The sequence below is a fragment of the Eulemur rufifrons genome, chromosome 29 (assembly GCF_041146395.1).
Source record: "Eulemur rufifrons isolate Redbay chromosome 29, OSU_ERuf_1, whole genome shotgun sequence".
Lineage (NCBI taxonomy): Eukaryota > Metazoa > Chordata > Mammalia > Primates > Lemuridae > Eulemur > Eulemur rufifrons.
In genome coordinates this window covers 19,726,866-19,740,227 of record NC_091011.1, presented here as the reverse complement: position 1 = coordinate 19,740,227, position 13,362 = coordinate 19,726,866, and the positions used below count along the sequence as shown (strand labels likewise).

The 13,362-nt window shown below is 39.8% G+C and overlaps 1 protein-coding gene across 3 annotated transcripts in view; it reads left to right on the top strand.

The window, feature by feature from the left end:
* NPSR1 (neuropeptide S receptor 1) overlaps nt 1-1,545 on the top strand; it is a 176,582-nt gene extending 175,037 nt beyond the window's left edge. For 2 of the 3 annotated variants that reach the window (XM_069462013.1, XM_069462011.1), the window contains 2 exons: nt 419-599; nt 1,455-1,545. In XM_069462013.1, coding sequence (XP_069318114.1) covers nt 419-599; nt 1,455-1,545 — 272 coding nt within the window. Of the gene's footprint in view, nt 1-418; nt 600-1,218; nt 1,274-1,454 lie in introns of those variants that run through there. The other variant, XM_069462012.1, reaches the window with a different exon arrangement.
* The last annotated feature ends 11,817 nt before the right edge of the window (nt 1,546-13,362 follow it).

Genomic DNA, 13,362 nt, shown 5'->3' with positions numbered 1-13,362 from the left:
ATGCTTCCTGTTCTTCTTTTTCCAGAGAGTCTCCCAAGGATTTGTCTTGTTTTTCTTCAGCCCTGTGTTGCATGAGAGGGTACAGCCACATACAGCCACTCCCAGGCTCTCAATGCAGAGTCCACAACGGTAGAAACTGGACCTCCCCTTTCCAGATGGAGAATCTGCAGAGTATTTACGCAGTTTTAGGAATATGTCTAAAGCTGTACATATGACTGTGTTTGTTTATGTGTTGAAGTGGGCATGACATCAGTGCCAACACAGACCACTATTCTAAGCAGCATACCCAACCCCGGTATTTCTGAGAGATCCCAGGTGCCAAAGAACTTCCTAGCTGGAAGTCCCATCAGGGCTAACCCAGAGAGACTGTGGCCTCAGCTGCAGCCTGCGATGGTGCTAATGCGCTCTTCTCCCCCAGCCTTCATCTGCTGTTGGAGTCCGTACTTCCTCTTTGACATTTTGGACAATTTCAACCTCCTCCCAGACACCAAGGAGCGTTTCTATGCCTCTGTGATCATTCAGAACCTGCCAGCCTTGAATAGTGCCATCAACCCTCTCATCTACTGTGCCTTCAGCAGCTCCATCTGCTTCCCTTGGGGGTAAGGGAAGCTCTTGCATGGGTCACTCTGATGACCACTGCGCTGGGATTCCAACGTATGTGTTCCCCTCTCCAGAACTCCCTGGCAGGTTACGGAATCCCTTTTTAATAGATGAGACACTTGAGAGTCAGAAAGTTTCCGCTAGTGTGACAAATTCAAACCCTGGCCCAGGCGACAGCTGATGCTATTTCTCCTATATCATATCATGACATATTTAGAAGACGTTTTTTTTTTTTCTTCAAAGCTTCTCCACATAAATTGCTTCAATATAATCCTGTGGTGATAACAGGACATGGAGCATTATTAACATTTTACAGGTAAACAGATTAAGGCTTATGAGGTTAAGTGACATTATTGAGGTTGTATGAATAATTAGTGGCAGAGATGAAATTAAATCCCTCTCACAACTACTGTCATTCTGTTGTTTTTTAGCTGTTTTCTTGCATGAGCTACAGAGCATAGGTAGAGATCCACAGGATATAGAACAGTAGAATGATTTAAGGCTTGAGCTTAATGGTATTGGCTGAGCTATGTGAATATAGCTGAGCTATATTCATAGCTATGTGACCTTGGACAAGTTATCTAACTTCTATAAACCTCAGTTTCCCTATCTGTAAAATGGGACTAATAGCAGTGTCTACTTCTTGGCCTCTGTCCGCTGGGCTCAGTGCTGACCAGTGGGAAGGAGGGCTGTGAGTAGTGGAGGAGGAAGGTCGGGGGTGTCACATGTCAAATGCCCAGCACAGTTGTCTGATCTTTAATATGTTCTCCATAACTATTATCTCCCAACATCTCTACCTCCTCTTCATCGGGTTTAATTATTTTCCCTCCCTGCTTTATTCTGACTTTCTCCAGGGAGCAAAGATCACAGGATTCCAGAGTGACATTCCGGGAGAGGATGGAGCGGCATGAGATGCAGATTCTGTCGAAACCAGAGTTCATCTAGACCTGGGGGCAATGGCAGTGCTAGGCTGAGCCCCATCAGCTCTCCTGGGTCCCCGTCACCAGCTTGGGCATGTGCACAAAACCTGAGCCAGCTTCTCCACCCTGCTTTTCATCACTTGCTGGATGTACAAGGCAAATGTTCTAATGCATGTGCATTGCCTACATTGGCAAGTATTGACCAACAGGAACTCACTAATTATTCACGCCAGCCAGCAAGGACACACCTTCTGTCTCCAGCATTCCCAGCCCTCCTTCCTGCTGGTCAGCACCCGAACCCAGCGGACAGAGACAGCACTGGCCCAGGGTCCTGGGTGGGGTGTACTGAGGAGACAGGCAAGCAGAGGGCTCAATATTACAACTGAAGAAGCAAATAAAAGATTTAACAAAACCTAGACATTTTTCCACAGTTTGGGATTGGAGGTGTGGTGGTTGTAGCCAAGAAGATGTTCGTCCCTGAAATGCCAACAAATTCATTTCTAGGCATTGGCACTCTGCAGCTCCTCTGTGGATAGCCTTGGTTTGCAGATGGATGTGTTGGCAGCAGCCAAGCTCACGCTCGCATTGTGTCCACAACTGATTTGTGGAGAGATCACAAGTGCTGGCCCTCCAGGACAAGGCCAAAACAGAGGGACACTTTCTCTGATGGGAAAAAGATTGTGCTAGAAAGCCACAGGCTCCTGACCTCCTGTCTCAGACAGGACCTGGAACTCGTGTGTCTTTGATGCTCTCTTTCTCTCTCTGCATTCAACATTCGGGCCACTCTGGGCTCCACTCCTCACACCTCAGGGACAATTCTTCCCCCTTTTAATTCTCTGAACCATCCCTTTAGTCAAGAGCTGAGTTCCTGTGGCTTTTCCAGGCTTGATGTTTCTGTAAGCTCTTTATCATTTTTGCATGTCGCCTTTGTCTAACACCTCGACCGGGAAGCGCTGGTGGGGCTTATTTTGACAGGTCTGGAGTTTGGTATTTATAAGCATAATCCAAGTGAAATATGACTAAATGTTTTGTAGTCAATTTCTTCCATCAGATTTTTCCAGAAGTGGAAGTGGAATAATTTAATTTGATTATATATACATCCCCACCCACGGCTCTGGGATGCGTGTGAGCACCTTATTTTTAGCTTCACATACATTCTTGACATTAAAATCTCCTTGGCAAAATCCTCCTTCCCAGAATTATTCAGAGCTTAAATCTCTTTTCTTTTCTTTTTTTTTAGCCGACTGCTAGTGGAGTCATTAAAATATTCAGTATATTTTAATAGCACCCATTCCTCATTAAGGTGTCAACTCAAAGTCTGCATGTTTAAGGCCATGTTGGCATTTTTTCATAAACTCTCTTTTCAATTCCATCAGACCTTAGGTAAAGTATCTCTTGAGGCAGAAATCAGACCTCTTAGTCATCGTCTCTTGGAGAATTATTCTCTGAATTTGAGGAGCCCGAATAATCTAGTTTTATGTCTACACAACAGTTTTGAAGGCTGCCTCCCTCTCTGTCCAGACAGCTAAACTTGAGCAACCCTGGAAGCTTTGAGCAGTTGAGAAATGCTTTTCAACATTTCACTTTAAATCAAGATGTGCCACCGAAGACCCACAAAATTGTTGCTAAAATTGTTGCCTGCACAGGAGCCAATTAACACAGCAAAATCTGGCGGGTGTCCTAGACGGCAAAACAGGAGGACCAGGTTCTGTTGACAGATGCTTTCGGTGTTTGTCAAGTCCGGTCTGCAGAGACATCACATGCCTTCCTCATCCATCACTAGATTCTGAAAGTTAAGGAGAGCGGGGATTGAGGGGCTTCGTGCTCTGTAGAAACTGTGAATATGATTTTGTGGGTGTCGTGATGCTGTCTCTCATTCCCAGAGACTGGAGATCAGTAAGATAACGGTTGCTGGTTACACTGCCATTAAAATGAAACTTGCTTTATACTCACAGGAATCCTCATTTCCATGTTTTTGCTGAGCTCGGAGAAACATGATCTAAACATTATGAGACCACTGGTAATTGCTAGTCTTATGACTTTGGACAAATCATTTCATGTCTCTGGGTATCAACTGTCTCATCTGTAAGACGGAGACAAAATCAGCCTGGAGCAGAGGCTCTTGGTGGTTCCTTACAGACTCTGAGATTGTATCCAGAGAGCAGGAGCTTATGGAATTCTTTCCCCTGGGGACCAATGACTCAGTGACTCAATGCTGAGTCATGTGCCCTTCAGAAGTGTGACTTCCCCATCTATCACTATGAACTCAGAGAAACATCATTTCCCAACAGGGAAATACAGTTTGAGCTCTTGGAAAAAATTAGCCGCTTAGTGCCGCGATGTCACTATTTATAGCTTTCGATGCCCAAGTGGGGTCAGAAAAGTCAGTAGAGTGGTTTATAAAATAAATGTGCTTATTTCCTGCACCAAGATGTCGAAGAAGTCCATGGTTACATTATCACATAGCTTCAGGGACAGGTGAAAATTTAGGATAACAAGAGGAGGTGTGCTTAATATGTTCAGCCACACTATTGAAAACAAGTATTTCCATTTTTCTGAACTAAGTTAAATATGAATGGTAAAAACTTCTCTGCTTTTAGGGTGTTTGTGGAACATAATTTAATTGAAGTTTAATTTCACCAAGCAACATCTCACATGGTTTTTCCCCAGAAAATAGTAACACCTTTTTAATGACTTTCATCTGTGATTAATCATGAGCAAAGTTTCCCTTTTAAACCAGACCAACGTGGAGCTTAAACTTTCATCCTAGCTTCATTCAGACAACTCTGTTTACACATATACAGAAATGACCTTGCCTCTTCCTTCTGCATTCACAGTGTCGATCAAAAAGGCCACAGGCCTGAGTCTGAGAGGAAACAGGAAAACAAAAATATTTTTAGCAGGGAATAAAGTGATTCTGGTCTTTTGGAATTATCTTAGGTCAGCTACAGACTGCTGGCAAGTCCAAGTTTTTGGTTTTTTGTTTTGTTTTGTTTTGTTTTGTTTTTTACTGTCATTTGAATATACTGTCATTTGAATATGTCTCATCTATACCTACCAGTGTTCCCTGCAGCTTTTCAATTGCATTTAATTGCAAGGAGATGGCCCCAACTGTTTAGGTGCCAACCGCCTAGCTTTTGGAAACATGAAAAACCCATCTCTCATTTCTCTGCAATTGCATTTTAAGAATGTATTATCCACAAAGGCTGGTCCAGTTAACACTTTAAAGTGCAATTCTGGCCGGACACAGTGGCTCATGCCTGTAATTCCAGCACTCTGGAGGGCCGAGGCAGCAGGATCCCTTGAGCTCAGGAGTTCGAGATCAGCCTGAGCAAGAGCGAGATCCTGTCTCTACTAAAAATAGAAAAAATTAGCCGGGTGTGGTGGTGCCAGCCTGTTGTCCCAGCTACTTGGGAGGCTGAGGCAAGAGGATTCCTTGAGCCCAGGAGTTTGAGGTTGCAGTGAGCTATGATGACTCCACTGCTTTCTGTCCTGGGCAACAGAACAAGACTCTGTCACTCAATCACTCACTCACTCAATCAGTCAGTAAATTGCAATTCCAGGCTTATAGAATGTGAAAGAAGATGGGGTCTTAGATCATCTAGTCTCATGGTTTTCAGATTGTTTAGGAACTCCCAAAATGTTCCAAGGAGGTGAACAATATTCAATATTAATATTCATGCACACAACAATAGCACATAAATCTAGAGGCAATTAAATCTAGTTACATAGTTTCAAGTTCCCTTAATTATCTCACATGTAAAATGTGGATTAAGATTAGACATTGATACACCAAAAATGCATGTTATAATTTTAGGGTAATTACTAAAAGAAGAGAAGTGAAGAAGTATGTATTATAACTTCCAAACTAAAAGAGAAGGAAAACTGAATGATAAAATCACTCAAATAATCCAAAAGAAGGTAATAAGAAAAGAAAGAAACAGGGACACAGAACAACTAGGACAAATAGAAAGCACATAGGAAGACGGTGAATTCTTTATCCAAACGTATCAATAATGATAATAAGTGCAAAGAGATTAAATACTCCAGTTAATAATCTGTGTTTACAAAAGACATACCTAAAACATGAGGATACAGAAATCTTAAAACAAAAGAATGAACCAAGGTATTCCATGGAAACAATAGCTAAAAGAAAGCTGGTGAGGCTATACTAATAAAGACTAAATAAACTTTAAGGCAAAAGTATTGGTAGAGTTAAACAGGGACACTTCATGATGATAAATGTTTTAGCTTAATAAGATGAAATAATAATTCTAAGTTTCTATGCATTTAAAAACATAGCATCAAAATACATACCTTAAAAAGTTGTCATAACTATAAGACAAATAGAAAAATCCACAACCATAGTGGGGGATTTTCTCACACTTAATTTCAGTAATGAAGGTAGAAAAAAGTTATGAATGATCTGGATAATTTGAACAACATAAATAACACAGGTAGAGCACTTTTCCCTATCCCCCCAGAATAGACATTTGTTTGTAGGCACATATAAAGCAGTTACAAAAGCTGACTATATGCCAGGACATAAAACAAGCTTCAAAACTTTCACAACATTGAACTCATACAGTCTCATTTTTCTGAGCACAATGCAGTTAATGCTAGAACTCAAGAGAAGGAAAATAACTAGAATATTCTGATTGATAGGCTTGAAAATTAGGAAATACACATCTAAATAACTTATTATCAAAGAAGAAAGCATATGAAAATTAGAAAACAATTGTACTGAATGCTAATGAAAGTATTATATCAAAATGTGTAGGCTACAGATAAAATAACATTTAAAGGAAAAGAAGAAAGATTAAAAATCAATAAACATATCATTTATCTCAAGAAGTTAGAAAACTTCACCAAATTAAACCCAAGGGAAGTAGAAGAAAGAAAATAAAAGAAGTAAAATTAATGAAACAAGAAACAAACGTAATAAAAAAGACTCAACAAAAGTAAAATTCTGTTCTTGAAAACAATAATTAATTAATAAACCTCTGGTGAGACTAGTCAAAGGAAAAAAAGAGAAAGCATAAACAAGCAGAATTTTTTAATGGCTATCACTATGGATCCTGGAGTCAATAAAGAGATAATAAGAATATTATGATCAAGTTTATATCAATACAAATTGAAAATATAGATAAATGGGATAACTTACTCTAATAGACACAAGAAGAAACAGAAAATCTGAGTAGTGTCATAGCTGTTAAAGAATATGCCTTCCTTCCTGTGTTCTACCAACATTTAAGGAGAAAGTAACTCCAATTTTATACACTCTTCGGGGGAATAGAAAAAAGGTGACTTTTAAAATTGTTTATAAGATTAGGAAAACCTTAATACAAAAACACCATAAGAAAAGAAAATTACAAGTCAACTTTGTTATGAAAATAAATGCAAAAATTTCAAATAAAATATTAACAGTCAAAATCCAGCAAAATATAACAAGGCTAGTGTATATGACCAAACTGGATTCATTCCAGGAATACAATGTTGGATTAATATTAGGAAATCACTCAACTCATTATGTTAATAGATTACAGGATAAAACCAATATATCATCAACTTAATAGATGCAGGAAAAATTTTTGATAAAATCATTCAACTTCCTGGCATGATAAAAGATTTTTGCAGACTTGGGATAGAGGGAAATTTATTAAGCCTTTAAAGTTTATGTATGAAAACCTAAAGGAAACCCTATTCTTAATGGTGATGCTTTAAGAGTGTTCCCTTTGAAATAAAGAATGAGTAAAGAACTCCAGCATCATCACTTCTATTCAATATTGTAATGAGATCCTAGCCAATGCAGTAAAGCAAGAAAAAAAAGAAAAAAGAAAAAAAGTATATGGATTGACAATGAATAATAAAAACTAACATAATTGATATAAATATATCATTGAACATCCAAAAGAATATACAAATTAGTTATTAGAATTAATCAGGAAGTTCAATAAGGTTGCATGATACAAAATTGATATGCAAAAATCAATATCATTTCCATATAGCAGCAAGTAAAAACTTCATTTTTTTAAGTTGTTATTTACAGTAGCCTTAAAAGATGAAGTTCCTAGAAATAAATTCATAAAAGATGTGTAAATATCTATAAAGAAACCATAATAGTATTGAGAGATACTATAAAAAAACTAATTAAATGTAGAAATATATCATGACTATTGTTTAGAAGACTGAATATCATAAAATGATCAATTCTTCACAAATTGACCTATAAAGATTCAGTACAATACCAATCAAAGTCCCAGCAGAAATTTTGTAGAACTTGCCAAGGTGCCTCTAAAATTGGTATGGAAATGCAAGGGCCCAAGAATAGCCAAGAACCAAGACATTATTGACTAATAAAATGGGAGAGGTTGACTGACCACATATCAACCCTATCATGAAGGTATAATAACAAAGCTTATAGTATTTGCTCTAATGACTACAATTAGCAAATGGAATAGAAAAAGAGTCCAGAAAAAGATGCCCACATACAGGAAAAGTAGATTTATTTCAGTTGTAGCATTGCAGAGGGATGGGGAAAGGTGTTCTTTTCAAAACATGGTCAAGTTATATGAATAACTGAGCATTTATAAGGGAAAAATTTAAATGAACACTTATTGGATTATATGTAAAATCAGTTCCAGGTGGATTATCGATCTAATTACGTAAGACAAAACAGTCTTAAGGAAATAATACAGGGGAATATTCTTAAAGATCTCAGGGGAGGGAATGAGCTCTTAAGCAAAACACAAGACCACTGTATTCATGAAGGAAAATACAAATTTGATTACTTAAAATTAGAAGCTTTTGTTCATCAGAAGACATCATTAAAAAGGTGAAAAGACAAGCTATAGAATATAAAATGATATTTTGAAAATATGTAACTGACCCAGATCTGGTATAATATTTATAATATGTAAAAATTCACACAAATCAGTAAGAAAAAGACTTTTAAAAGACAATAGAAGACACAAAAATATGCGACAGACTTGACTTTAGAATAGAGGTTATCCAAATAGACACAAAACGTATGAAAAAGTGTTTAATCTCATTAAAAAACAAGGAAAAGTGAATTAAACAACAATGAAATATGAGTATGCACCTGCAAGATTAGCAAAAATTTAAAACTTTGGCAATATCAAGTGTTAGTGAGGATGTGGAACATCAGAAATTTTCATCTTGTGCTGGTTAGAAGAATAATTAGTATAACCATTCTGGAAAATTCTGTGATTTAAACTAGTAAAATTAAGGATGCATATTTCCTGTAACCTTGAAATTCTATTCTGAGTACACACCCTACAAAAGTATATAATTATGTGGGCCATAATATAGGTGAAAGAATATTCATAATAGCATTGATTATAAGAGCCTCAAATTAGAGGTAAAACTAACGCCCATCAACAATAAACAGATAAATAAATTGTGGTATAGTTCATACAGTGGAATACTTTACAGCAACAAAAATAAAAATGAAGAAACCACAGCTGCTTACAAGAACATGAAAAAAATCTTTTAAAAGCACAATGTAAAGGTCAAGGAGAAAAATATCAAAAGATACCATATGATTCCCTTTATATAAAATTCAAAACCAACCAAAATTAAACTATCACGTTTGGCAATGCACTTATAGGTGATAGAACTCTAAAGCAAGCAAGAAAATCATTTTATAAAAGTCTAAATTGGAGTATCCGCGTGGGGAGAGAAAGAACAGCATTTCGGAGGGAACAAACAAAAGAGATGTGACATTGCTCTATTTCTTGCTCTGGGTGGCAGGTTCAAGGGCATTCACTTTATTCTGGAAGAGTGCAGAGAAGGGAGTCAGACCAGAAACAGGGAGGTGATCAATTGGATCTCAGCTACATACAGAAAACAGCAGAGACAGCTGAAAGATCCTTCTCCTTGTTCAGAGCCATCATCTGTCATTAGCATCCAGTGATAGCAGGAACATTGATGCCAACATTTTTCAAAGTCTGCAGAACCTTCTTGGCTCCTCCACACAGCCTTATGAGTCAGTTCAGCAGAAATCAATATCCATCTTCTGCTCTCTTCTTGCCTGCTCAGGGGCCTGGAGTCCTTACTCCTTTGCTTCTGGGCTCTCATTTCATGTCCGTCCACAGAGCCTCCTCCTCCTTGGCCCCATTTTTTCTGCCCTTCCTTGTCCTTCAGGGTGGAGACCTCAGGTGTAGAACACCCACATTAAGATGTCACTCCCAGAGCCCGGCGGAACACAGCATTCCTCAGGAGAGCATTTGTCCTGCAGATAGGGAACGCTGGAGATAGTGCTATGCTAACCCCAAAGATCCAATCACCAAAGGTAGGAACTTTGGGCCTGCAGTAGGCAGCTGGGAGAAATCTTTGGGGCAAACAGCATAACTCACACATCTCCATAACTACCTGACAGACTCTAAGGAGGCTGATCAAATAGTCTCAGACCTGGCTGCATCATAAATCACCCAAGGAATTTAAAAATATGTATGTAGATTTCTGGATCCCTAACCCCAGAGATCCTGATTTATTGGGTTCTGGGTAGAGCAGGGAAATCCCTATTTATAGCAACCAACCCAGGTGATTGACACAGGTGGCTCTAGTGCAGCTCTTCCATGGGCTGGTACTTAGGAGCCAGGGAGCAAAAGCATCCCAGATGGTCAGAGCTCAAGTTCCTCATGGCCAGGAGCTGTGCAGTCTTCCTTTGCTTACGTCCCTGCAGCTCCCCGGGGTTCAACCTGAGCACAAACGTGCTCTCCTAAAGAGTCCAACTTTATCACTTCTCGTAACTATCCACATATCTGTTGGTAAACTCAGGACATCTCTAACTCTTCTTCCTTCCACTCAGATTAAATGCATTTTTGTACATGAAGATGGACCTTAATCTAAAGCAGTTCTGCATGCACTTGGATACCCAAAAGAGAGCCACGTTGGGAAATATGGCCATGTGTTTATGTGATGGTTTGAGACAAGGGAGGACACTTCTAAAGAGGTGTTTTGAGGACTATAACATAAGATGCTGCTGTGACAGCATATCAAAGCCCTCTAGAGCAGCCTTTCCCAAATGTTTTGGCCTCAAAAAGACCCCCCAAAAAGCCCATTATGTTTGTTTATGTGAATTATATACATTGATATTTGTAGTCTATTGGTGTTAAAAATTAAAACTCAAAAAATTTCTAATATTTGTGAATCATTTATAAATAACAATAATAAACTTATTTATTAACATAAATCTTTTATATGAAAAGTAACCATTTTTTAAAAGTTTAGTGAGAAGAGTGACATTATTTTAACTTCTTACAAATCTCTTTCAGTTTGACTTCTTAATAGAAGACAGATGGATTTTCATATCTTCTGCATTTAATCTGTTACAATATGCTGTTTTGATGGAAATATATAAAGAAAATCAGGCCTCACGAATATGTAGTTAGGAAAGAAAAGGAATATTTTTATCTGTTTCTGCACTTAATGTGTTGTGCTATAACTTGCCAGGTAACCCCTAGAAAATTCCAATGTACACATGAGAGAATGAAAATCAAAAAGGCAAATAAGTCTTATTGTTGTTATAAAAACAGTTTTGGCTTCACAGACCCCCTAAGATTCACAAAGACTTGGCCCTCCACCCAATCCTCCCCACCCCCACCCTGCTTCTGGATCACACTTTGAAGACTGCTGTTTTAAAGAAAATGAGGTGCTCATTTGTCTGCATACAGCACTTGCTGTAATACTGTTGTCTTGGATGCAAAGCTGAGGTAGGGGAGACGTACAAGCTGAGGGACCACTTCCGTCTGTTTGCAAAGCTGGCTAAATCGCTAACTCTAGCCAATGCTGATTGAGGCTCCAGAAAACAGACACCGCAGCAGTTCACCTGGTGATTAAACCTGCCTCTGCTGTGGGCCCGAGCCCAGGTGCCCCACTCACACAGCTGTGCATGGAGTGTCCAGGACAAGGGACAAGTGATTGCTTGAATTAAGGAAGAGAATGGTCACTATTCACCTCAGAGTCTGTGGCATTGGCTAGGGTTCTGAGTGTGGGCAACAAACAGCACTCACTCCTCATTTTGTCGGCACGGACCTCTGGGCCATTTCACCCGACTCCCAGACCTCGTCGTCTTCCACTCTCTCCATCACTTGCTCCACTCCAGCGACACTGGCCTCCTTGCTAGATTCAAATACTCCAGGTGCAAACGCTCTTCGGGCCTTTGCAGATCTGTTCCCGCTCTGAGAATATGTTTCCCCTGATGTCTGCTTGTCCAACTTCCTCACTTTCTTCAAATCTTTGCCCAGACGGCAATTCAATACTGTAACTGCCAGCCCAGCAATCCCGATCCCTCTGACTATTCTGTATTTTTATTCTGCAGTAGTATTTATCAGCTTTTAACATACTATTTAACGTACCTATTGGTTATGTTTATTGTTTATTGTCAGTATCTCCCATGAGACAAGGATCTTTGTCTATTTTGTTCACTGTTGTATTCCCAACGCCAGAACAGTGCCTGGAATAGAGCAGATAGCCAATAAATATTAGTTTAATGAATGCACGGGTGATATTTACTCATGGAGGGGGACAGAACTTCAGCTTCCTGCAAGCAGCCTGCTCCCAAGAGAAGGGGAGGGCCGAGCTGAATATGCCCCGTTTATTTCTCCACATTCATGACGCAGGTTAAGTCACTCCTTCCCCTGGGTGACTGAAGGCAAATAGAAACTGGGAATGTGACATCTCCACAGTGAAAGGAAGTATCAGGAGTGGAAAAGAAGAACCCACCACTGACATTCTCCAACTGCTTGTTCTCAACTCATTTGTGCTTAACTCCTAAGCCTGTAGTCAGCTGGGGTTGTGGTGACCCTCAGAGGAGGGTCGGGAGTTCTGCCAAGACCTTTTGCCCCTCACCAGGCACCCCCCCAGTGCCAGCTGCCGCACCTGTGCCCTGATTTCCCTATTTTTCTCAGCTCCAAGGTGACCCTTCTATTCTACTCTTAATGCTGGGGCTGGGGATTTGCAAACTACATTTCTCAGACTCCCTCAACAGTTGGCTTCCTGGTAGGGTCTGCCAAAGGGAGACAGGCAGGAGATTGGAAGGAAGGACATGATTTGAGGAGGTGGAGGGGCACCAGCCTCACCATGTCCTCGGTCACAAGCAGCATGCAGGTGGCACCTCTCCTTAGCGGCATGGAATATCAGCTCCGGGGCCTCCTCTGAACTCCTAGGATAACTCCACCTTTTCCCTCTTGTTCCCCTGGTCTTAGGGAAGGTAGCAGCTTTCTGCAGTTATCAAGCTCTCTGTTAGCCTTCCGTTGTGCTCTTTCAGCCCTCCAACAGTTGTGCAGCCAATTCCCTGCATTGAGCCCCCTCTATCTGAAATACCTAGTGTGGTTTCTCCTTGCCTGACTGGATAAGCCCTGAGTGATGCCGCTGCTTTGTGGATCCTTCTGGGACCATCAACAGACAAGTTAGAATTTATCTCCAGAGAGCTTTTTTGTGGATCAGAAAGTTTCATTAATTCCAGTTACTACAAGGCTGGAAATCCAGTCCCTATTCCATTTCTTTCCTAATTATGTCCTTCCACATTGTCTGATATAGCTAGAGTGACCCAGTTCACCCAGTTCACATCCCAGTTCACCCAAGACAGTCCAGGTGTCTGCCTGTTGTCCCCGCATAATTATTAACACAGCTTCTTTCCTCTCTCAAAGCTGTCCTAGTTTGGGTGACAAATTATATGGTCACTCTAAATATAAACCACTATATCTTCTACAATGAAACTCAATGACAACATTAAGATACTTTAGCAATAAAATACCAATTACAAGATGTTCCAAGTTTAAATATAAACCCCTTCTCATCATAAATTTTCTGGGAT